Below are 25,154 nucleotides of genomic sequence, written 5' to 3'. Positions count from 1 at the left end.
CATTTTAACTGAGGTCAAGGCCGGTGCGCGGCGCTGCTTCTTGGTTTTCCACGGGTGCGAAGCGTTCCCCTCCTATTTCCGCCCGTAGTAAGCATGGCGGCGGAAACTTCTTTCTGATTGGTAGAATGCCTTCCTCTAATCCTGGGCGGGTACAAGGACCCTTGACTCCCCGGGTCTTGCGTGATTTCTGGCCTAGGAGTGCTCTTGATTTGGTTGCCTTCCTTTTCCTACGGAAAGTCTCAGGTCGGCTGCCAGGTCTAGGAGATTTGGAACGCAGGCTGTTTCCTGCTTGTTTTCCGGTTCTGCCCGTGGGAGCCTTCGTTCTGGCGGAGAAGAGGAGGAAAGCGTGCGCCTGGTGACGGCCTTTCCGCGTCGCGCTTCACACTGGTCCTATGGTCACTCGGCGCAGCGGCATTGATAGAAGTGGAAAGTGATGCCCTGACGGGGAGAGGGCTTTTCCCTATCCACTCATCCAAGGGCCTTCCAAACCTTGCAGATTTATGTAGTTGCTAGACACTCGTACCCGGATGTTCAGCGGAGGAGGGCTTAAATATTGGAGAAGAGTGGGAACTAAAATTTTAAGGGACTTCGGTGCATTTCCAAAACAGAGTTTTGAGCACCGTCCAACACCTGCAGCGTGGAATTTGTGATCGTCTCTCGCCGTCCTGGGGTCTCAGCATGTACTTCCTCTCCTGGTTAAGTCAGCTGTGCAGGGCTTTATCCAGACCCATCGGAAGGACAGCCCAGCCAACCTGGGGTTCTTTCTCCCGAAGTCTGGCGCTGAGTTCACAGAGGAGAATTCCAGGTGAAAACAGGGAAGAGCCTGTTCTTTGCAGCCATTTCCCCCCTGATAGCTGTATGTATGGAGAAATAGAGAAGCAGATCATTTCCTTTTTACATTCCTTATAATGCATTTTTTCATTGTTTTTTGTTGTTGTTGCTTTTGTTTTTTAACGACCCTAGAAAGGTAACCGCATTGTAGTCTATTCTGTTTGGTTGATACTACAAGTAGGAAGCCAAAAAGAACCTTTCACATTTTTGATATTTTTCCAGTGTACAAGTGGCTATTACACACTAGTTTCATACTACAGCTATATCGTTACTGCACCATCAAACATCTTTAATTCCTAATATCATATTTCATTTCGGGAAAAAAGTGTAATATTTAGAATTGGGCAATTAGGATTTTAGGTCAGTGCAACTGCTAGATCCAGAAAAAGCTAAGTTTCCTAACCCAAAGCAAAAATTTGCATTCAAACAGTTATTCACTTGGCTTTTGTCACATTGGCAGGTAAATTTAATACTGGATGAATCTACATGCTCTAATTTACACATTTCTACCTGAAATATTTAAGAATCTGTGAATTGAGAATATTTTTAAGCAATCTGCAAGTAATATATTTTTAATATTGCCTTTTACACATTTGGTTTTTTTTCCAAGAATTCAGTAGCTTTGTTGCCAGGACCAACACATGTGGAGAGTTACGTTCTTCTCACTTAGGCCAAGAAGTCACCTTGTGTGGATGGATTCAGTACCGAAGGTAAATTGAGTTATAAGTGGAATTATAAGTGGATGGTGGGCCAAGGAGCAGTGGCAGACCCTGTCTCATAATAGAAAATGGTTGAGGTATACCTCAGTGATAGAGCACCCCTGGGTTAAATCTCCCAATGCCACCAAGAAACCCCTGAATGTATGGTAATTGTTTCCCGAAAGCAATTTCAAACCTTTACTAAAGTTTTAAGTATTCATGAGAATAAAAAGCTTTCTGTAACCCCTGCAGGACTCTCAAAATTCACTGAATTCTTATTTCTCATTTTTGTTTTGAAAGATCCAAATGGTAAATTTGTTTTGAAAGATCCAAATGGTGTCAGTCTTAGTAAGTACCAGAAGAGAATAAAAATGAAGCTTGGTCCTGGAATGGACTAAAAATAGCCCTGGGCTAAATAAATTGGAAGACTTCCTATGACCAGTAAACTAGAAATGGGCCCACATCCTAGAAACAGCTGGGAAGCTTCAATAGCATGGGGAAAGAGCTTGTTTCATCCTAATATTAGGTAGGGAAAAAAACCTAAAAGCACCAACAGTGGTTTCTTAAGATCAGAGCCTATTTTTTGTTGTTTAGCTCTGTATTCCAGACCATATGTGAACAGATTCAAAATACATAGGCTGTGTGACCTTAAAAGCATATGTCCCAGGGCCTGGGGTTGTGACTCAGTGAGCTCGCCTACCATGCGTGAGGCATTGGGTTCGATCTTCAGCACCACATAAAAATAAAGGTATTGTGTTCACGTACAACTAAAAAAATAAAAATAATTTTTTTTTTTTTTTATAAAGTGTATGTCCCAAGTGGGTGGATATTTACCCCATAAATTTGGTGATTTTTGTTTCCTGAACCCAAAATCTGTACCTCTTTCAGATACTAAAGACAGGATGAGGAGTGTAGATTGAATGTTAAAATGTTGAAATTTGGGGAATTTTTTGGTGATTTGTAGAATTGTTAAATTAGTAGTTGGAACTCTTCTAGGAAATTTCAGATCATATACCTTTTTAGGAAGGAAAAAGACCTTAACATTGCTATATTTCAAAAATGATTTCTAATACCATATTATATCTGAATTGCACCTTATAAAAAGTTTCCACATTTCATAAAATTATCTTATGCAGACTTAAGCCAATGAAAAGTTCTTTTAATTTTTTTTAAATTTTTAGTTGTAGATGGACACAGCACCTTTATTTTATTTATTTGTGTGGTACTGAAGATCAAACCCAGTGCCCCCACACATGCAAGGCAAGCTCTGTACCACTGAGCCACAACCCCAGCACAAGTTCTTTTAATTTTAAATCTGCTTTTTCATTAATAAACTATCTATAGAAGAGTAGTGGGCTATATAAGTGACCAATTAAATTGAAATTTTAAAAAATGACTTGTTTTCATTAATAAGCAATGTAGACAATAATTGCATAAATATAGCTAATGAAAGTACATAGTTATTCATAAAAAAGGAACATGATAAATTGCTTGGGGTTTTTGTTTTGTTATTGAACTTGTTTACTCTGATTAAACTTTGGGCTTAGAGATTTTATCCTAAAATGTTCATTTTATTTTTCATTAATCAGGCAAAACATCTTCCTAGTCCTAAGAGATTGCCACGGTCTTGTTCAAGTTGTCATTCCCCAGGATGAGGTAATAGAAAGTGTCCTACTGTTAAAAGCTTCTTTGATGCTGTGGCTACAGAAAGCTAAGTAGTTTGATATAAGTGTGTTTGAGATTTTAAATTCAGGGGCTTATTATTAATAAAAACTAAAAACTACCATAAGCAACATTAACATGCCAAACTGGAAAAAAAAAAAAAATATGTGCAACTCATGTTACAGAAAATGGCTTCTCTAATAGCTAAAAGGCTATTAGAGCCAGGCACGGTGGCGCACACTTGTAAACCCAGCAGCTGGAGAGGCTGAGGCAGGAGGATCAAGAGTTCAAAGCCAGCCTCAACCACTTAGGGAGGCACTAAGCAACTCAATGAGACCATCTCTAAATAAAATACAAAAAAGGTTGGGGATGTGGCTCAGTGGTTAAGTGTCCCTGAGTTCGATCTCCAGTACCAAAAAAATAAAAAATAAATAAAAATTAAAGAGTACTACAAATCAATTAAAAAAAAATAGACCAGTGGGCTGGGGATGCAGCTCAGTGGTAGAACACTTGCCTAGCATGCACAAGGCATTGCGCTTCATTCCCAGCACCACAAGAAAAGAAAGAAAATTTACAGAAAATATAAATAGCATGTAGACAAATGAAAGTATACCCAGCCTCACTCACAGGTAGAGCAATGTGAATTAAAACTACCCAGAATTGTTTTTAACACTTTGGATTGACAACACACTGTGTTTGGGGAAGCAGGTGCTCATACATTCTTGGAAGGAGTACAATATTATCACTAGCTGTATGGAGAGCAATTTGGCAATATCAAGATTATAATTACATATATACTTTGAACCATTCATTTCACTTCTGGAAAATTACAGTTATCTTACATCTAGACACAGATGCAAAATGTCAAAAATAAAATGATATTCATTTCAGGATTATTTTTAATAGAAAAAATGGGAACTACAATGTTCTCAATAAGATATTAGTTTAAAAAATAATGTGCATCTTTACAGTGAGATGTAGAAAAAGAATGAATGGGAAAAGAATGAATCTCTTTACTAATAGGGAAAAAAATCCAAGATATATTGTTAAATGAAAAAAACAAAAAAGCCCACAACAGGATATAGACGAACATGTACAGTGCTGTTATCCAGATGAACTATGGTAAGAGATGGAATGTGTGCATGTTTATACGCATTGTGAAATGAATCTGCTAACATTGGGTGCTTCTGGGGAGGGGAACTGAGGTCCTTGAAGACATGGATAAGATGGAAACTTTTATCTTTTCTATCTTTCTATACCTTTTGCATTTTGAGCCCAGCGAAGGGAACACCTGCTCTAAATACTTACCATTCATATTAGATAAAAGAACTGCCATCATGCCCATTGGGCACTGTGGGTGCCTAGTTGTGGTAATTTTTACAAATGCTTCTATGTCAAAGGAAAATAAGATTTACTCAGCTAAGTGAAATAGAAGTGGTGAACTATTTGGAGAACGAGGACTTGGAGGTGAGCATAGCTACCGTATAGTCCATTATCGCTATTGGACGTAATTGCCCCTTAGACTAACCCTGGAGACAGTTGTCTTCAAAGTATGAGGGAGGTGTTTGCATTACTAATAGTTGTTCTTATTTTCCTTTGAGAAAGTTTTTAAAACTCTTAACTGATAGTTTTACTTGCTATATTACATGGAGTCAAAATAAGGATGCAGTTTGCCAAACGTATTATAATACAGTCATCTTATGGGAAGTATGATGGGAGGTAAGTTGTGAATATTAACATTTTTCTAAGCCATAAACTTTCAGATACCTGTAAGTTCATTTGTTTCTTGGAACTGTTTTCCTCCTCTGTAGTCAGCTGCTTCTGTAAAGAAGATTCTATGTGAAGCCCCTCTGGAATCTGTGGTGCAAGTGTCCGGAACAGTCATTTCCCGACCTCCAGGACAGGAAAATCCAGTTAGTAGTTTAGAAACTGTTTATGTAAATTTTACCTGTTTGCATTGGCAATATCTTTATACAATTCAGGCAACATAGACCTGTTGTCCGTTAGGCACTAAATGCTCAGTAAGTTCTACCGTTAAACCTATAGATTTCTGGGCTGGGGATGTGGCTCAAGCGGTAGCGCACTCGCCTGGCATGCGTGCGGCCCGGGTTCGATCCTCAGCACCACATACCAACAAAGATGTTGTGTCCGCCGAGAACTAAAAAAAAATAATAAAAGTATTAAAAAATTCTCTCTCTCTCTCTCTCTCTCTCTCTCTCTCTCCCTCTCTCTTTTTTTTTTTTTAAAGAGAGAGTGAGAGAGGAGAGAGAGAGAGAATTTTTAATATTTATTTTTTAGTTCTCGGCGGACACAACATCTTTGTTGGTATGTGGTGCTGAGGATCGAACCCGGGCCGCACGCATGCCAGGCGAGCGCGCTACCGCTTGAGCCATATCCCCAGCCCCTTTCACTCTCTCTTTAAAAATAAAAAAAAAAAAAACTATAGATTTCACCATCTTCATTACAAATACATCTATATAAATATGCATGCTAAGACAAAGTATCATCCATGGATAGACACAAGAACACCAAAGCCATGCACAGACGTATATACTATACACTCTAATAAGGACCTACACATTTTACATCTATGAATGAAGTTGTGTGTTTTGTAAATGTGCATCGTGTACATGTCCTGATCAGCAGTTTTTAAAATAGGTCTTTTCTTTTTGTCTTTAAGAAAATGCCAACAGGTGAGATTGAAATCAAAGTTAAAACAGCTGAGCTTTTGAATTCCTGCAAGAAACTGCCCTTTGAAATTAAAGACTTTGTGAAGGTACTAACTTCTGTTATTAATAAAAGAGAATGTTGATGACCAGAATTTTCAGAGCTTTTTAAAGAAAAAGTTTACCTTCTACAAAATTAAACATCTTACCAACAAATTGTTCTTAAATAGCGGCAGTTCATTAAGCTGTTGCAGTCTGTAAACACCTAGACTTTTTTCAGACAGGTTGAAATATGGGTCTATCTTTAAGACTAGAGGTGTTATATTTAAGTTCTTTGTTGCTCCAAAATGTTTAATGTTTTGTAAGAAAATTTATATCTATCTTGGAAGTCATTGAATGGTGTAGGGGAATCCTGCACCTATTACATTTAAGCCTCTAAGAGTGATAAAATTGTGGTTAGAGTGACTTCCCAAGCCCAAACATGTAAATAGAATTACTGTAATTTAAGATGTTCTTTGCCAAAGTTTGAGGGATCACCGGAGCTAGATAGCACTGGGTAAGTACACCCAGATGATTTTCAGCTGGGTCACTGTTACAGGCTTTTTTACTAGAGTGCTGGGGATTAAACCCAGGGCCTAACATGCCATGCCAGTGCTCTATCCAGTCCTATATACCTCATTTTAAAGTGAACTATTCAGGAACTTTTAAATTAATTCTGTAGCCACTTAGTCTTATATTTATAAGTTCTCAATACTCAGAAAAAAATAATGAAATTACAGAGTTGACCTCAATGTGAGAAAGAAATATACAGATTTCTCAAGATAAGCATTTAGAAAGTGAATTTAGAGGTATTTCTTACTATTTCTGTTTCTATTATCTAAGAAAGGAGCTATTTTGGAGGGAAATGACTTTCTTTAAAAAAAGTACTCAGCACAAAGATGGATGCAGATTTTCAGCCTTGAACATAAGCACACCTCACCCATTTCTGCCAGTACAGCAGAGGAGGCTCCACCTGCCATCCCTTTACATTCCTTATACTTATAGTCAAGGGTCTCCTCCAGGTAATAATTAAGTCAAAAGTTTTTGATGTGTTTATTTTGTTTTGTTTTTGTAGCAGGGATGGAACCCCAAGGGCACTTAACCACTAAGCCGTACTCCCAGCCCTTTCTATTTTTAATTTTGAAACAGCTGAGGCTGACTTTGAACTTGCAATCCTCCTGCCTTAGCCTCCCAAGCCACTGGCATATACCACCCTGCTGATTGATATGTTTTTTTAAAAGATCTTTAAAATTTTCACTAGTCAATTATGGACTTTAATGAATGGATTAATGTTTAATATAATAGGTAAATTTCAATCAGTGAAGGGTGATGTTAATACTCATGAATAGTAAGAAATGTAAAATCTGTATTAGTAACAAACTTAGAAGTTGTAGGAGCTGAGACTGGCCAGGTGTACACATGGTGCAGATAGCAAGCTGTAGGCTTCCTGGTGATGGAAGCTAAAGACAGAGCTAAAGATAACACCTGTAATTCAAAAAGTAAACATAAAAATCTTTAAATTTGTTTAGAAAACGGAAGCTCTTCGTTTGCAGTATCGCTACTTAGACCTTCGTAGTTTCCAAATGCAGTACAATCTGCGACTGAGGTCCCAGGTGGTCATGAAAATGCGGGAGTACCTTTGTAATCTCCATGGTAAGGGAAAGCCTGAACATCCTTTGGGGCTTTTTAGCATCTCTTAGGTTGTATTCAGTTTTATTTTATCCTCTCCTTCCGTCATAGGTCAGGTATTGGGAGAAATTTGGAACTGACGCCATGTGTAGTTTTTGAAGAAAATTTATTTTACAGGTGTTTGTCCTAGAGCATAGTTTAGTCACTAGGTGCTCACTGGGTCACATATACTTCCTTTTAAAGGTAGTAATACCTGTTACATTGTTTAACCTAGCATTTCCCATTGTTATTGAAGGCAGGACAGCCCTTTGGTTGTTTCTACAGCAGAATTTTTCTTAACGTTTTGTTTATTTATTGTTTACTTATTCATCATTTGCTGGAACCTTGGAAATGGCTTGTGAATTTAACTAGATACCTTGATTAGTTCTGGGGAAAAACTGCACTATTTGTGTTATTGTCCCTATGCTTAGAATGTTTTGAATACCAGAATAATTTAGTAAACAAGAATCCATCAAGTATTTAGGATTATTTTATATCAAAAGTATCAGCTTTATAAAAGAACAGAATCTTTAAGCTTCAGATTACTTCTTGGACTTATAAAAAATAACACTAGGGTTGGCAGCTTACTTCAGCCCAAGTTATTAATTAAAGGAGAGCCTTTCATTTGTTGGACTGTAGTATAGACATCATATTTGACAAATTCCTATCTACTTAATTCTGATATTTCTTTCTTTTTAGGGTTTGTGGATATAGAAACCCCAACACTGTTTAAGAGAACCCCAGGGGTATGTATTTTCCTGAAATCATTCTATTAATAATGTCTTATTAGTTGTAAAACTGGACCACTTTGCTTTTGTATTCACTTGGTCCACTTTTATTTTTATTTCATTTTACTTACTACCACAGGATGGTCACATTAACTAGATTGTCTTAAGAATTGAGAAAATTGAGTCAGTAATTTGAGTCAGAACCTTTTATTTCATGGAGATTTCTTTTCCTTGCAATTCATAGATGTAAATCATTAATGAATTGGTTCCTTAAAAACAAAACCCTTGTTTATAAGAACTGACATTTTGGGGCTAGGATTGGGGGTGTAGCTCAGTGGCATAGTGCTTGCCTAGCACATGTGAGGCACTGGGTTCAATCCTTAGCACTACATAAAAATGAACAAATAAAATAAAGGTATTCTGTCCATCTACAACTACAAAAAAAAAAAAAAAAAGTACTGACATTTCAGCCAGGCATGGTGGCACATGCCTATAATCCCAGTGACTTGGAAGGCTGAAGCAGGAAGATCACAAGTTCAAGGTCAGCCTCAGCCACTTAGCAAGATATAGTCTCAAAATGAAATAAAATAAAGGGCTGGGATGTAGCTCAGTGGTAGACTGTCCCTGGGTTCAATCCCCAGTACAAAAAAAAAAAAAAAAAAAAAAAATTTTTTTTAAACCAAACAGACGTTTCTAAGTGTGCAAGAGTGTGTGTGTGTATGTGTGTGTGTGTGTGTGTGTGTGTGTGTGTGTTTAACCTCCCCCTTTACCATCTCTTCTCTGTGCTGGGAGCAACTCTCCTGAAATGTATATCATACTCCAAGCTCCTCTCCACCCCCATCTTAGTCAGAAGCACTTCTCTGTTGCTCAGCACCCACTGTCTGCATTGGTGCTGAGACAGCAGACACACAGATGAGATCCTCAGAAGCTTGCTGGTCCCACATCCCCTGACCTCATTTGTCTCTAGCCACAGTGTCCAAATCAGCATCGTTTCAAAGGACATTGACACAGCACCTAAGTTCACTGGGGAACATTGCTCTTTAGTTAATTTCATTGATGAGCTGAAGTATACACTTCCATCAGTTAGTTATACCTTGGGTTTATTTTTTTAATAATGTCTCTCCTTTCCCTATCTGTCTTTAAAAGGGGGCCAAAGAGTTTCTAGTACCATCCCGGGAACCTGGAAAGTTTTATTCTCTCCCTCAGAGTCCTCAACAGTTTAAGCAGCTTCTGATGGTTGGTGGTTTAGACAGGTGAGTTTTTTATGCTATAAAAGTTGTCAAAAAAATGAAAAGGGAGAAATGAAAGAAAGGGAAAAAATTCAAAAAAATTGTCTGGCCTCTTAAGGTTATAAAATTTATAGGAATTCAAAGAATACTTAATAAAATACCCTGAAAACTTCATAGTAGTCCTCATTTAGTAAAAATTTATTGCTAGGCCCAGTGATGAAAGCTAAGGCAGGAGAATCACAAGTTCCAGTCCAGCCTCAGCGACTTAGCAAGATCCTATTTCAAAATAAGAAATAAAAAGGACTGGGGATGTAGCTCAATGGTAGAGCACCCCTAGGTTCAATCCCCAGTACTGAAGGGAAAAAAAGTTTATTTGGTATCTACTACGTACAAAGGTCTATGCTGATAGATGTGACGAGGTTAAAAAGAAGGTTTTGTTGTCATGAGTTAATAAGATGAGCAAAGCAGAATAGAACAATGAATAAAACCAACTGTAAAATAAACCAAAATATAAATGCATGGAAATTTGAAAACTGTGACCCAGGTTCAGTGGAGTGAGTCTGTAGTCACAGCTACTTGGGAGACAGAAGATGGCTTGAGCCCACGAGCTTGAGACCAGCCTGAGCAACAGTGAGGCCCTGTCACAAAGCATAAAAAAGAACTTTACAAACTAAGTATGAAGAGGTTTGAAATTACATTGAAAGCATCCTGAGTCACACCCTCATTTCAGCAGGGGTGGGGATGAACATGCAATGGCATAGAACAGGAAACTACAGTGTGTTCCTACAGCAGAAGTACCTCAGTCTGGATAGAGCAAAAAAGTAAAATGCTGAGAAGCACTGACTAGGAAAAAAAGCATCCAATGGTTTACATGACACTCTAATTACCACTGTCCTAAGGGGCCAGAGAATATTTTAGAAACAATATATAGAGTAGTAACTTCTCTTGGATCAGCTGTGTATCCAATTAAAGTATCATTTTTAAAAAAAAGTTTCTTATGTCTTTGAGGTATTCATTATTAATTTATTTCACAATCTGCCTCGTGATAAGTTTGTGTGTTCTTAAACCCATGACTCAGTTGGTGCTTTGTTTCACTTGTAGATACTTTCAGGTTGCCCGATGTTATCGAGATGAAGGTTCAAGACCAGACAGGCAGCCCGAGTTTACTCAGGTACAAAGTTACATGAACACCAGGGAAGTAACTTTATATACCTAACTTCTCATTAAGTATTACCCTGCACATATGTAGTTAAATTCACCTACAGTTGAGGCTCTCATTATCCAATTTTTGGTCTATTTCATGTGTCCTTTTCATGAGGAGCATGGTCATCAGCTGAGGAATGCCAGAGTTGTCATCAATGTTTGATTGTTCCTGACTTGAAAGTCCTTAAAGCAAATTTCTTGTATAATAAAATCTTATAATTCTAGGGCTGGGGATGTAGCTCAGGAGTAGAGCTCTCACCTATCACCTGTGAGGCCCTGGGTTTGATCCTCAGCACCACATAAAAATAAATAAATAAAATAAAGGTATTGTGTTCAACTACAACTAAAAAATAAATTTTTTTTAAAAAACTTGTAATTCTGCATATTGATATTTAATCTGTTTATCTGTGGACTTATCAAAGCCATTATGATTTTATTTCTGTATGATAGCATATTAATAAGTATGATAAAGTGTAAAAAAATCATACGCTATGGAGTTGGACAAACCTGGGATCACATGTAGTTTCACAACTTCTTCATGGTGGTACACAGGCAAATTACCCAGCTTTTCTGAGCCTTGAGCCATGAGATGGTTGTGGGAACTAAGCAAGTTAATACAAGGCATTAGCATAGTGCCTGACCTAAAGAAGATATGCAATAATATTTACACTCTCTCTATATATTGTGTTTTTGGTACAGAATCCTGTGGTAAACTGAAAGCAGAGAAATGTATATATACATATAGTGTGTGTGTGACTATTCCAAGTTAGTGTCCTTGTGTTATTTTGGTTTCAGATTGACATAGAAATGTCTTTTGTAGACCAGACTGGGATCCAGAGTTTGATTGAGGGTCTGCTGCAGTATTCCTGGCCCAGTGACAAAGACCCTCTGGTAGTTCCTTTTCCTTCCATGACCTTTGCTGAGGCATTGGCCACCTACGGAACTGATAAACCTGACACTCGCTTTGGCATGAAGGTATTTCTCCACACTTTTCCAGAATCCTGCTCTCAAATAGTTCCACAGTCTCTTAAACCATTTTAATGAAACTTGTGTTACACACTGTTAGATATATTTTTGTTACCTTGTTACAGAACTACAGCAAAAAAGAATAACATGTTAGCATTAAAATGCTTTTTTTCTATCTAATGTGTTCCAAGATCCATTTCCAAGAGCAAGATACTTGCTATAAAGTTTTTATTACAGTACTTACCAGTTATTGATTATAGGGACATGAATAGTAACTTGAAAGAAAAAAAAGTATGCTTTCTATTTCAATTTTTTAAGCCATCATGGTACTTGGAAGGCAAATGATCCAGAGTTCTTCATTTTCCTTGGTCAATAAAAAACTCAAACACTTGAAGACATTTATTCAGATTATTAATATCTATGTGTATGAAAGGACAAGAGTAGAATTTATATAGAGCAGTTTCATTACCAGGCTTTCCATTATTTGCTCTGAGAAAGCAGTAGCCCTTGAACTTTGTAATGCTGCTGATATTTCTGAACCTCAGTTCTCACAAAAATTTCTTAGAAATTGAATTCTGCCTAGTCAATAAAATCTGTGCTCAGTTTTTAGAATGAAAAAAATATAATGATGGGGTTATAGCTCAGTGGTAGAGTACTTGCCTCGTACATGTGAGCCACTGGGTTTGATCCTCAACACCACATAAAAATAAATAAAATAAAGCAAATATATTGTGTCCATCTTAAGAAATATTTTTTAAAAATAGGATGCATACAAAGTCATAACTGTACATATAGCTACCAACTTAAATACTCATATCTTCATTTGTGATATGGAATAATGGGTCTTAAGTCCAACTGCTTGGGTTACATCCTGGCCATTTACTAGCTTTGTCATCTTAGACAACTTACTTTCTTTTCTGTGTCCCAGTTTACTCATTTATGAAATGGGGATAGACTGTCAGCCTAGTACTCTTGTATGGATGAAATAAATATTTGTAAAATACAAGTTATGATGCTCAATCCATGAGCATAGTGCTTAGCCCTCTTTGAATGTAAATATTAACTTATCAAGATCTATTCCCTTCTTTGAAATCTTATTTGTAAAATGTTTTTTGAGATAAAAATGAGTTCATGTTTAATTATCTCTTTTTGTTGCCCTTTCACCAGATTGTCGATATCAGTAATGTGTTCAGACACACAGAGGTCAGATTTCTTCAAGATGCACTTAGTAAGCCCCAAGGAGCTGTCAAAGCCATGTGTGTCCGTGAAGGAGCAGTAAGTGAAGCATAGTTCTGTTTTTTCTATAGTGTATGTTTTGGAAGTAAATATGTTTAACACTGATACATTTAAACTTGAGGAAGGAACTATTCTCTTTAAATAAAAATATGTACTTTTCAAAATCTAGCAGTGTCCCTAAAACTCTAAGTAGAGAACAATAAACCTTAAGAATGTGAGTTTATATTCGAGATCTTGGCCACCCTCTTTTTTTCCTTTCTTTTAAACACTGCTATACACTGATATTGTACTTCATTTGGGATAATTTCATTGGCAATACTTTATAAGCATAAATGCTGGATAGGATTTAGCATTTTGTCATAGTGTTGGTTTATCCAAAGGCTCTTAACACCTAGCATAGTCCTGGCCTGTTGATTTTTGGTGTTCTGAAGATTCTGGCCTCAATAGGGGAGGCAAAGGAGGTGGCACTAAAAAAGCAAAAAGAAAGGGAGGTAAGAGGAGAAAGGAGAGTGGTTGGGCTGAGCAAGCACTAACTGTAAAGTGATGGGACACATTTAGTACTGTAATAAGTATACTTGCTTTAAAAATAATGATTCATTCCAGAAGTTTCTTCAATCAGATTACTATTTTGAAAGATTATGCTCATTTGGATACATAGTATATTTAGAATGGGGGAAAGAACTCTTGTCTTATTACTCTATATTCACTTCATATGTTCAGTGGAAAGTAATTTGGTGTCCATACTCTCTCTAGTCCAGATAAAAAGTGTGTTCAGGTATGCCAGGATAACTTATTGCCTGTTGGTATTATTTACCCTATTTCAAGTGTATCTTTTCGGCTGGAGATATAGCTCAGTTGGTACAGTGCTTGCCTCAAGTGTGTCTTTTCTTCTCTAAGTAGACTACAGGAATATATATTATTTTTCACCTCTTTGTATCTCCTGTTCCTAATGAAATGCCCCATGAGAATAGCTGAGGATAACCAATGTCTCACTTAGACATTAAGATAATTTGAAATAAGATGCAAAGAATTTTAAGAAACTTAATCCAGGGGCTGGGATTGTAGCTCAGTGGTAGCGCGCTGCGCTTGCCTAGCATTGCGTGAGGCACAGGGTTCAATTCTCAGCACCACATACAAATAAATAAAGGTCCATCAACAACTAAAAAATATTTTTTTAAAAAAGAAGAAAACATTAAAAAAAACTTAATTCAGTTTATCAAAAGCAAGATATAAAGAATTTTTAAGAAACCTTCAATAAATTCTGAATCCTTTTGTGGATCTGAAATTTTTTTCTTTCACAGTTCAGTTGTATTTTATTTATCCTTTGTATTCCACATCTAAAGACTTCTGGGGAAAGACACAGCTCTTTCCAATGAGACCTGCATAATTGGGAAAAATAAGACCTATAATAAGTTTTAAAAATGTGTTATTTAGGGCTGGAGTTGTAGCTCAGTGGTAGAGCACTTACCTAGCACCTGTGAGGCACTGGGTTCAATCCTCAACACCGTATTGAAAAATCAATAAATAAGAGTTAAATTCTTAAAAAAAAAAAAAAAAAGTGTTATTTAGAAGCCTGTTTATGTGGCACACACCTGTAAGCCCAGCTACTCAGGAGAGCGAGGCAAGAGAATTACAAGTTTGAGGCCAGCCTCAGCAACTTAGAGAGGCCCCAATCAAAAAGTAATGTTTTAAAAAAAAACACTGGGGCTGTAGTTCAGATGTAGAACACTCCTGAGTTCAATTCCTCATACAGAAAAAAAAAAAAATTATTTTTGGTCATTTAGAGTTCTAGTGGCTTTGGTGGGGTTGGGTGAGGTTAAGGTAGGTAAGGAGGTGAGGCAGCTGGGGCCTGGTTTTCCTCACTGCTTCCTGCTCTGGTTTGTGTCTTCCTAGAGAACAGGATCATCCCAAAGGATGGCAGGAAAATTTGTAATTTAGTAGCAGAAATTAAATTTGTATTAAATCTCACTATTGTGATGAAAAAAACAAATATATTTGTGTTCCATTGATGTTATAAACACGTTTATGAAGCTGAGTGTCATTAATGAGTTTTCTTTATTTTTCATCAGAATTACTTAAAAAAGAAAGACATTGAGTCCATTAGAAAATTTGCAGCTGACCATTTTAATGAGGTAAGGAATTAATTAAAGCAGTTTTCTTCCTTTTGGGAATTCAGTATTTTTAACTGATTGCTTGAGCTTTTAAGATATCATTAATTTTGAGGATCTTGTTATTTCAGATCACGCTTCTATTTATTTTTAAAGTTAATGTCACCCCTGGGTATAACTCAATTTAATTGGAAAATAAATAGAGCCCTACATGCTCAAGGTTTAACAAAAAGCATTACAAGCATGAATGACTTCCAATATTCAGGGTTATTCCTATACCTATTTTAAAACTCTATATCCAACTTCCAAAGACACATTTTATGTTTGAGACCAGCCTGACAACAGTCAAATGAGACTTCACTTTTAGACAATCTCGTTCATTTCCTGTTTCTTTATATTCTATACCTTTGCTTCAGCCAGATCAACATTCTTGCAAGCCTGGGATGGGAGTACAGCCTGTTATCCCAGCTACTCATGAGACTGAGGCAGAAGGATTGGCAAGTTTGAGGCCAGCTTGGATGACTTAGCAAGACACTATCTTAAAATAAAAGCATTGGGGATCTTTCTTAAGAGCACTCAATTTTTTTTTTTAATATTTATTTTATTTACTTGTATGTGGTGCTGAGGATCGAACTCAGGGCCTCACACGTGCTAGGCAAGCACTCCACCACTGAGCCACAACCCCAGCCCTGTTTTTAATATTTATTTTTTAGCTGTAGTTGGATGCAATAATTATTTTTATGTGGTGCTAAGGATCAAACCGAAGGCCTCGCATGTGCTACGTGAGTGCTCTACTGCTGAGCCACAACCCCAGCTCCCTTTATTTTTATGTGGTCCTGAGGCTCGAACCCAGTGCCTCATGTGTGCCAGGCAAGTGCTCTATCACTGAGCCCCAGCCGCAGCCCCTCCAATTCTTTTTTGAGGAGGATTGCTTTAAAACAGGATCTCAATATGGTGCCTAGGCTGTTCATATGGTCTCAAACTCATGGGCTCAAGTGATCCTCTTGGGTAAGCTCCCAAGTAATGGACTACAGGCATGTGCTGCTGTTATTTTAATTAAATTTAAATAGCCATACCACATAGCCATGGTTATTACTTCTCCCATCTGCTGTTACTGATGAGAAGTATAATGTTTGTATGGATTTTTTCCTTTACAGCAGACATGATTATTTGATTATTTTTCTCTTTGGAAGTTTTCAGCCTCCTGAAAACTTTTTTCCGGGGATGGGGGTCAGTGTTGGGGACTGAACCCAGAGAATCATGCATGTGAGGCAAGTACCCTAATGCTGAGCAACACCAGCCCCTCCCAAATCTTGATGCTCTAAAATTTCAAGTTTGGATCACTTTTTTTGATACCAGGGATTAAACCCAGGAACACTTAACCACTACGCCAAATCCCCAGGCCTTTTTATTTTTTATTTTGAGACACAGTCTTGCTGAATTGCTGAGTCTGGCTTTGAATTTGTGATCCTCCTGCCTCAGCCTCCCAAGCTGCCAGGTTATAGGTATGTGCCACCGCACCTAGCCTGGATCATTTTTTTATTCAAGTATTGCACACTTGAAGGGCCTTTTCAGTATGAAAGCTCATGTCTTCATCTGGGGAAAAATTTCTTTTACTATTTAATTATTTTGTTGGATTTTGTTTCTAGGGCTGGGGACTGAATCCAGAGCCTTACACATGCTGCACACCAGTTCTATCACTGACCAGCTCTTATTATCTCTAGCATTTCTCTGAGTTGTATGTTGAACCCTTTCACATAGCTTATATTGCTTTTTTTCCCCCCAAGTCCTTTCCTGTCATTTTCTCTATCCTTTTATTCTGTTTTCTAGATTTCCTCAAGTCTTCTGTTGAACTTTTTTTTCATGTTTTTATTTCCAGTAGCTCTTTTCATTCTATTTTATTCCGATTTTAATGATTTTTTTTTTTAAATGCTGAATAATTTCTTCAATGTGTGGTGACTGGGCATGTTTAAGTATAAGGCCTTCTAAAAGCTGGTTGGAAATACAAGGTCCTGGGAAAGGCTTTGTGAATGGATAGGTTTAGGGTGAGCAACAAGGTTACTTGGCTGTTACCCTGGGGACTCAAGGTGTATGAGTCCTAAGCCTCTCCAGGATTCTGCTGGGTAAAACAGTTCCTTCCTGTGCTAAAGCTGCCTCCATTCTTTCCTAGGCCAGAGCCATCTTCATCCTGCTTCCTTAACCATCCCTATATCATTCGCTTGGAATCTACCAGAAATTTCTCATCTACTAATATTACTCCCTATGCTTCATTCCCATTTTTTTTTCATTGTGGTGAGATTACTTTTTTAAAATTCCTTTTATGCAATGCTCAGTGATGCACGCCTATAGTCCCAGCTACTCAGAAGGCTGAGGCAAGATCACAAGTTGGAGGCTAGCCTCAGCAATTTAGCAAGACATTCTCAAATGAAACAGTTTAGAGATATAGCTTGTGGTAGCATGCCCCCTATGTTTAGTCCCCAAAACCACAAAAAATAAAATTCCTTTTTATCATTTTGAAGGGATTCAGGGAAGAGAATAGTGATAATCTCATATAAATTCCACTGGGAGCAAGAAATCTTTGTACTATGAGAAAATGAATCAATCTCACTTTTTAAAAAATATGAGTAAGGATTATGGATGTAGTTCAGTGGCAGAGGTTTGCCTAGTATGTATGGGGGCCTGGGTTCAGTCCCCAGTACCACAGATGCACACACACAAAGTAAGTGATTCTTTTTCTTTATCACAGGAGGTCTTACCTGTATTCCTAAAAAACAAGGAAAACTGGAATTCACCAGTTGCTAAATTCATACTGGAGAAACAAAGATTGGAATTAATTAGACTAATGGAGATTCAAGAAGATGATGTAGTCCTCCTGACTGCCGGAGAGCACAAGAAAGCAGTAAGAAGTCACCTGCAGGCATCTGTGCAATGGATGCTAAATGTTGCCTCTCTTCTTCTGTGGATGTGCACATTTAAAATGACTTGTTAATTTCAGAGATGGAGCTGCATCCACTGTTATGTGTCTTTCAGTACTTCTTAATGCACTATGTGAACACTGGAGTCTTTTCATCAGCTGTCAGACTCCATTGGCATCATCACACAAATTAGATCTGACTCAGATTAGGAAATCTGCCTGAGTAGAGGGTCAATAGTTTTAGTTATATAACCATGAAACACTTTTCATTTTTAAGGTTTGCAGATGAAGGAAATTTGGTAGTTGCTGACTTTTGTACATAGTGCATTACCAAGAGTGTGGCGGGACGGCTCAGACTGCTGGAGGGCTGCAGGCTGAAAGACACTCTTGGACCCGCTTAGTCAAGGCAGGACCCTTTTTTCTCAAGAGCAGTAGTTGTAGGTGGTGAGTGCTACCATGCATTGTGTAAATCACCATTCTTCAGGGGATATGTGGGAGGCTGAATTTACCTTTAAGAATCCTTGAAAGATAGGCAAAAGCGTAGTATAAAAATCAAACGAGGGGCTGGGGTTGTGGCTCAGTGGTAAAGTGCTTGCCTAGCATGTGTGAGGCACTGGGTTCAATTCTCAGCACCACATATAAATAAATGAATAAAATAAAGGTCCATCAACCACTAAAAATATATTTTAAAAAAATCAAACATGAATATTGAAAATATATTGTAAATGTTAAACATAAATTCAATTTTTTTTTCACTGTAATTTATATTTTCCCTTACTATTTCTTTCAAAGGAAAGGTTTGTTTTCAGCTTCAAAGCTCAATATAATTCATTATCTTTCCCTTCTGCAATAGCAGAGTGAAGAAATCCATTTAAATACAAATTTTATTATTAATGAATTTCTTAAAAAATACATTGCAATTTTATATAACATAACATTCTGCTGCAAATTAATTTGGTGTGAACCAAACATTCTGCTGTTTCTTTCTAAGGAAGGTAGACTACAATTCCTGCTGGACCTTTCTTGAAAGAAAGACACAAGACTGTGGGAAGTAACATTAACTTTCTGAAAAATGTCAGAATGAAGGTGTCCTGTGGGAATAGAATGGATCTCAAAGTGGCCTCCTAGGGGCTGGGTTTGCAGCTCAGTGGTAGAGCACTTGCCTGGCATGTGTGAGGCACTGGGTTCAATTCTTAGCACCACATATAAATAAATTTTAAAAAGAAAGATTTTTTTTAAAAGGTCCATCAAAACTAAAAAAGTATTAAAAAAGAAAAAAGTGGCATTCTAGGCATCTCCGGGCATGTGACACTTTTCTGATAAACTGCCTTCTCAGGGAAACTCTGCACACCATAGTTAGCATTTATTAAGTACCTCCTGTTTACCACTGATCTAAATACTGTGTATATATTGATTCATTTAATGTCCATGCCAACCCATGAGAGAAGTACGGATATTGTTATTATTTTTAAAATAAGGAAACTTGCTGGGCATGGTGGATTACATGCCTGTAATCCCAGCTGCCTTTAATCCCACCCACTTAGGAGGCTGAGGCAGGAAGATCCTTTGAGCCCAGGAGTTCAAAGCCAGCCTGGACTACATAGTGAGATCCCATGTCAAAAATAAATAAGGGGCTGGGGCTGTAGCTCAGTGGCAGAGTACTTGCCTAGCATACATGAGATACTGGGTTTAAGCCTCACCACATAAAAATAAAATAAAGGTATTCTGTCCATCTATAACTACATGAATAAATTAATAAGATCACAATAGTGTCTTGGATTAAATATATTCATCCCCACTTTACTGTGGATAAGGGCACAAAAGAGTTCCTAAATAGCCACACTGAGGCTCCAAACCAAGTCTTTGAAGCTCTGCTGCCTGTGTTCTTAATCACTGGATTACTAGGTGCTCACCACCCAGTTAGCTAAGACTGCTAGTCATCTTCAGGTCTCTGTCTCCTAAGAAAGAACATCTCATTTTCTAGTTGGCTGCTCTTTTCCTAGAGAATAGTGCTTCAGAACCCAGGTGGTGGCATATGCTGCTATTGTTAAGAAGCTAACTCAATGTTTGTATCTTTTGTTTGCAGTGCTCTCTGTTGGGAAAGTTACGTCTGGCATGTGCCGACATTTTGGAAATGAATGGTATGGTGCTCCGTGACCCAGCCCTGTTCTCCTTCCTTTGGGTGGTGGATTTCCCACTCTTTCTTCCCAAGGAGGAAAATCCCATGGAGCTGGAGTCAGCCCACCACCCATTCACTGCTCCCCACCCTGGTGACATTCACCTCCTGTACACTGAACCTGAAAAGGTACTATATCTGTATTTCCAAATAAAAAGGACATATGTAAATAAAGACAAAGTACTTCAAAGTTCATAGTCTAAAGATAGCTAGGACCAGTTCTGGAAGTCCCAGGAGAAATTGAGCCAGTGGTTAATACATTATCTAAGTAGCTACAGCATCTTTAATCTGTAGAACAGAAAGCTAGAAGTTTTCCCTAATATAAAGGCTCTGTGAATCTAGGTTCGCAGCCAACACTATGACTTGGTTTTAAATGGCAGTGAGATTGGAGGAGGTTCCATCCGAATTCACGATGCAGAGCTACAGCATTACATCCTGGGGACACTACTGAAGGTAACATACCATCTAACCTGGCCTCACTGTTTTTCCCTTGGTTTTGTTAAACATCCATCATGATTATTTGCTAGATACAAATAGTTTCAGCTTTTCTCTCTACCTTTAGTGTAGGACTTAAAAATGTAAGTGAAATAAGGATAACATTAGTGCTTATTATATGCCAGTAACTGTTTATATACTTTCTATGCATTGATACATTTAATCCTCATAGTAATCTCATGAGATAGATACCTTTATTCTTTGAAATTTCAGAGATGAGAAAGAGGCAGATGAAGTACCTTGACCTATAGTCACACACAGCACAAGATAAGTAGAGCCAGGAATTGAAGACTGGCTCTTGAGCTCAACTAGCTAACCACTACACTACTCGAAAGTCATTTCCAAGCCAGGCACAGTGGTGCATGTCTTTAATCCCAGTGACTGGAGGCTGAGGCAGGTAGATCACAAATTCAAGGCCAGCCTCCGCAATTTAGCAAGACCCTGTCTAAAAATAAAAAATTTTTAAATGAGCTGGGGGGCCTGGGGGTATAGCTCAGTGGTAGAGCACTTGCCTAGCACATGTGAGGCACTGGGTTTGATCCTCAGCACCACTTAAAAAAATAAATATATAAAATAAAGGTATTGTATGCATCTACAACTAAAATAATTTTTAAAAATGGGCTGGGGATATAGCTCAGAGGTGAGGCACCTGAGTTAAATCCCCATTACCATCCCCCCCCCAAAAAAAGTTATTTCCAGTTACTGAAAATGTTGAGAGAGAAAAGTATGAAGAGATTTTATGCCTTTTAATAGATATATTTGAGCTGTATGAAAGGTAGGGGTGTATTTTAGTGATATAGAGTGTGGGATTTGGTCAGAATTTTAAAAATTGAAAAATAAAGGTCGAGAATTTAAAAATTCAGTGATTTCTCTAGGATAGGATAAGTTTCATGAAGGAAACCATCCATCAATCTGGTCCTAAAAACTAATTTTGTGGGACTAACAGGTATGAAGTAGGATGTGAGAGCCCATTTGGAAAACTCAAAACATCAGGTGCTCTTTGATTTTAAGGGCATTGTGAAACCTGTGCCCTTTTCTGCCTGAAGCTCCCAGACCTATTTCCAGCCTACCTTTTTCATTCCTTTCATTGTCAAACTTTTCAGAAGAGTAAGAATACACTTCTTTGCCTCTGGTGGTTCTTAGCCCTTTCCTACTGCCCATTAGAACAGAATCATCTGGCTGGACATGGTGGCACATGCCTATGATCCCTGCTACTTGGGAGGCTGAGGTAGGAGGATCACAAGTTCTAGGCTAATTTAGTGAGACCTTGTTTTAAAGGCTGGGGGTGTGGTTCAGTGGTAGAGTGCTTACCTGGTATGTGCAAGAACCTGGGTTCAATCCCTAGGACTGAAAGAAAAAGAAAATTGAATCATCTTTCCAGTTTAAAAAAAAAAAAATCCCTGATGCTTGGGCTCCACATAAATAAAATGATTGCTACTCATTTGTTTGAAGTTCCTCACTAGATCCTACCCTAGAGTCTGGCTGGAGAATTATTCCGGTGCTTGGCCTTCAGCCTCTCCTGCCTCCCAGCAGCATTTGATACTTATGCTTTTCTCTTGGTCCCTGTGACAGCACAGCCTGCTACTCATCTTGCCCTTTTGAGCCTACCTTGGTCTGTCTTATTCTGTTCCGATTAGCAGAACAGTAATGGTGGCAGTTACTAGGCACCAGGCACTTTTCTACACGTTGTCTGTGATTTGTCTTGTTCCCTTGCTAAACTGTAAACCTCTTTAAAGTTTTTTTTTTGTTTGTTTTAACTCTGCTAATGAATTTTCATGATAACTTAGTTAAGTCACGTTAAGGTTAACTCAACTTTATTTCCCATTAGCACGTAAGCCTTGAACGCAGTACTTAGTGGACCTTCGGTGTTTATATTTAATGGAATATCTTTTGAATTTCAGGAAGATGTGAAATTACTGTCCCATCTGCTCCAGGCTTTAGATTATGGGGCACCCCCTCATGGAGGAATTGCCTTAGGTAAATAACTTGTACTTATAAACTACATTTCATTCCATAGCACTGTCTCAAGTTGGGGTTTTTAGGCTGTAAGTGGCGGGTGGAGTTGAGGTCAAGCGTTCTATGAGAATGTAAGTTTGTTTTAATTTCAGTAATATATTTTTATGTGGTTTTTTTTTGTTTTTTTTTTGTTTGTTTGTTTTTTGGTACTTGAGATTGAAACCAGAACTTCACACATGCTAAAAGCACATGCCCTAAAAGTATATTTTACTAGTTAAAACTTGACATAATTTTGCATTTGAAAGGTTTTTATGGTACTGGGGATTGAACCCAGGGAGACTCTACCACAGAGCTACATCTTGAGCTTTTTTTTTCCTCCTTTCCTTGAGGCAGAATCTTGCTAAATTGCTTAGGCTGGTCTCAAACTTGGAATCCTCCTTCCTCAGCCTCCAAAGCCACTGGGATTACAGGCATACACCACTACCATGTCCAGTTCAGTTCTGTAAAAACAGAATACTATGGTTGGTACAGCCTAGATTTTATTTAGAAGTTATATATAGAATTGTAGTTCAGTGTTAAGAGTGCTTGCCTAGCATATGTGATGCCCTGGGTTTGGTCTCCAGTATCACCAAAAATAAAGTTCTCTACAAATTTTATAGAAAAACTAAGACATTCCCAACATTTGATTACTATGTATTTCTTATTGGCTAACTGTATTCTACTCACAGGGCTAGACAGACTGATGTGCCTTATCACTGGAGCTGCAAGCATCAGAGATGTCATAGCCTTCCCAAAATCCTTCCGGGGACATGACCTCATGAGCAACGCCCCAGATTCTGTTTCTCCTCAGGAACTGAAGCCCTATCACATCCAGGTCTCCTGGCCAGCAGACTCAGAAGCAGAAAGGAACTCAGTGAATCATTCACACCATCCAGAAAGTTGAACTTGAGTTTTGTCCTCTTTGCTTCACCAAGGCTAAAATCAAATCTGGATGTGTCTCTCATCTGACAAGTCTGTAGGCGAATATAACCCAGGAAGGATTCTTCACAATAATGTATCAAAATTTCACAATATGCTTTTTTTTTTTTTTTTGGTTGGGACTTTTTTGTAAGTTCCTTTTTACTTGGAGTTAAAAATATATATATGGCTCTTTTGCGGGGTATTGTGGCTTACACCTGTAATCCCAGCAGTTCAGGAGACGAGACAGGAGGATCATGAGTTCCAAGCCAGCCTCAGCAAAAGCGAGATAATAAGCAACTCAGTGAGACCCTGTCTGTAAATCAAAATAGGGCTGGGGAGTGGGTCAGTGATTGAGTGCCCCTGGGTTTAATATCTGGTGTCCTACCACCGCATCCCCCAAAAAGGCTCTTTATTGGAGTAATATAGTGGCTTAGTGTTTTCTAATCATGTTTTTCATGTTCAGATGGTAGATTTACTCAGAACAGGAAATCAAATTATATAGAAAAATGCTTGTCTCTCTAGACTGCCACTTGATGAAGGGTTTCAGTTCATCCAGCCCTGATGACATTTCAACCATCAGTATATTAAATAAGTAGCATAATATAATGCGTGTACACACACACAAAATTAGTCATGAAGTCTGTGTTTCACATTAAGCAAATTTTATAGCCTCCCTATTTATGTAAAATGCAATCAATACTTGCCCTGATTACTTAGTAGGGCTCTTGCAGAAAAAAAGGATTTATGAATCAGTATTCTTTGTTTTCAATTTTTAGGGATAATCATTAGTCCTTGAATATTTTCCCTCAATTATAAATACTGACCTTAGACCAACTTCAAATATAAAAAAATGTGATTTTGTTTTGATAAAAATAAAAATTTAATCATTACAAAATGAAATTAATCTCAATACTGAAATTCTACTTGATCTTCTGCCTTGATAAAATTCCTTTGATTTGTAATTTGTAAACACTATCAGTTTTATGTCCTTATTTTCTCAACACTAAGCAATATAACACTATAAGAAAATAAGACTCCACCCTAGTTAACTTGTGACACCTAGAAAGCTATGGAGTGCTAGGCACAATGGCACACACACACACCTATAATGCCAGTGACTTGGGAGGCCAAGGAAGGATCACAAATTCCGTGCTAGCCTCAGCAGTTAAACAAAGAACCTCTTTAAATAAACCTTATTTTAAATGAATAAAAATGGCTGGAGATGTGGCTCACTGGTAAAGTGGTACTACTGGGTTCAATTCCCAGTACCAGATTCCCTCTCAAAAAAAAAAAAAAAAAAAAGCTATGAATGTTTTTCCCTACAACAGCAAATTGATTGACTATTAGAGCTTTTCCCTAAACTTTTTTTTTTTTTACCTTGCTTGTGTTTCCCTCATTTGCTGGTTCTTGCTGGCAAGGTTCCCTTAGTGAGGTGTCCAATTCTGCCTGCCCTTTGTCAGAATTTCTAGAGATGCCCTTTATTGGATAAGGAAATAAAATTTTACATCCATCAATATCATCTACGGTTGTTGGCTAATTTCTAAATACATATATATTTACTATTCAATGCCTAATTCTCACCAAACTGTCCTGGAAGCAAGCTGTACACAGAAGAGACC

At 37.8% G+C, this 25,154-nt stretch overlaps 1 protein-coding gene across 6 annotated transcripts; it reads left to right on the top strand.

Moving 5' to 3' along the window:
• The first annotated feature begins 145 nt into the window (after nt 1–145).
• Nucleotides 146–24,850, top strand: DARS2 (aspartyl-tRNA synthetase 2, mitochondrial). Of its 6 annotated transcripts, XM_081298903.1 has the most exons (17): nt 147–805; nt 1,442–1,541; nt 3,119–3,185; nt 5,003–5,104; nt 5,872–5,967; nt 7,426–7,549; nt 8,264–8,310; nt 9,439–9,545; nt 10,623–10,692; nt 11,520–11,699; nt 12,858–12,965; nt 14,996–15,058; nt 17,781–17,933; nt 20,035–20,253; nt 20,467–20,577; nt 22,521–22,596; nt 23,304–24,850. In XM_081298903.1, exons 1-17 carry the CDS (start codon nt 679–681, stop codon nt 23,516–23,518), a joined length of 1,965 nt encoding a protein of 654 aa, XP_081155029.1. In that variant the 5' UTR covers nt 147–678; the 3' UTR covers nt 23,519–24,850. The 6 variants fall into 6 exon arrangements, 5 of the variants coding, with proteins under 5 accessions (XP_081155031.1, XP_081155029.1, XP_081155030.1 ...); XM_081298905.1 differs by lacking the exon at nt 17,781–17,933 and having other exon boundaries at nt 146–805; XM_081298904.1 differs by lacking the exon at nt 20,467–20,577.
• Nucleotides 24,851–25,154: the final 304 nt, after the last annotated feature.

This window comes from Spermophilus citellus, assembly GCF_964194105.1.
Source record: "Spermophilus citellus genome assembly, chromosome: 6".
Classification (NCBI taxonomy): domain Eukaryota; kingdom Metazoa; phylum Chordata; class Mammalia; order Rodentia; family Sciuridae; genus Spermophilus; species Spermophilus citellus.
This window is presented reverse-complemented; position numbering and strand designations above follow the sequence as displayed.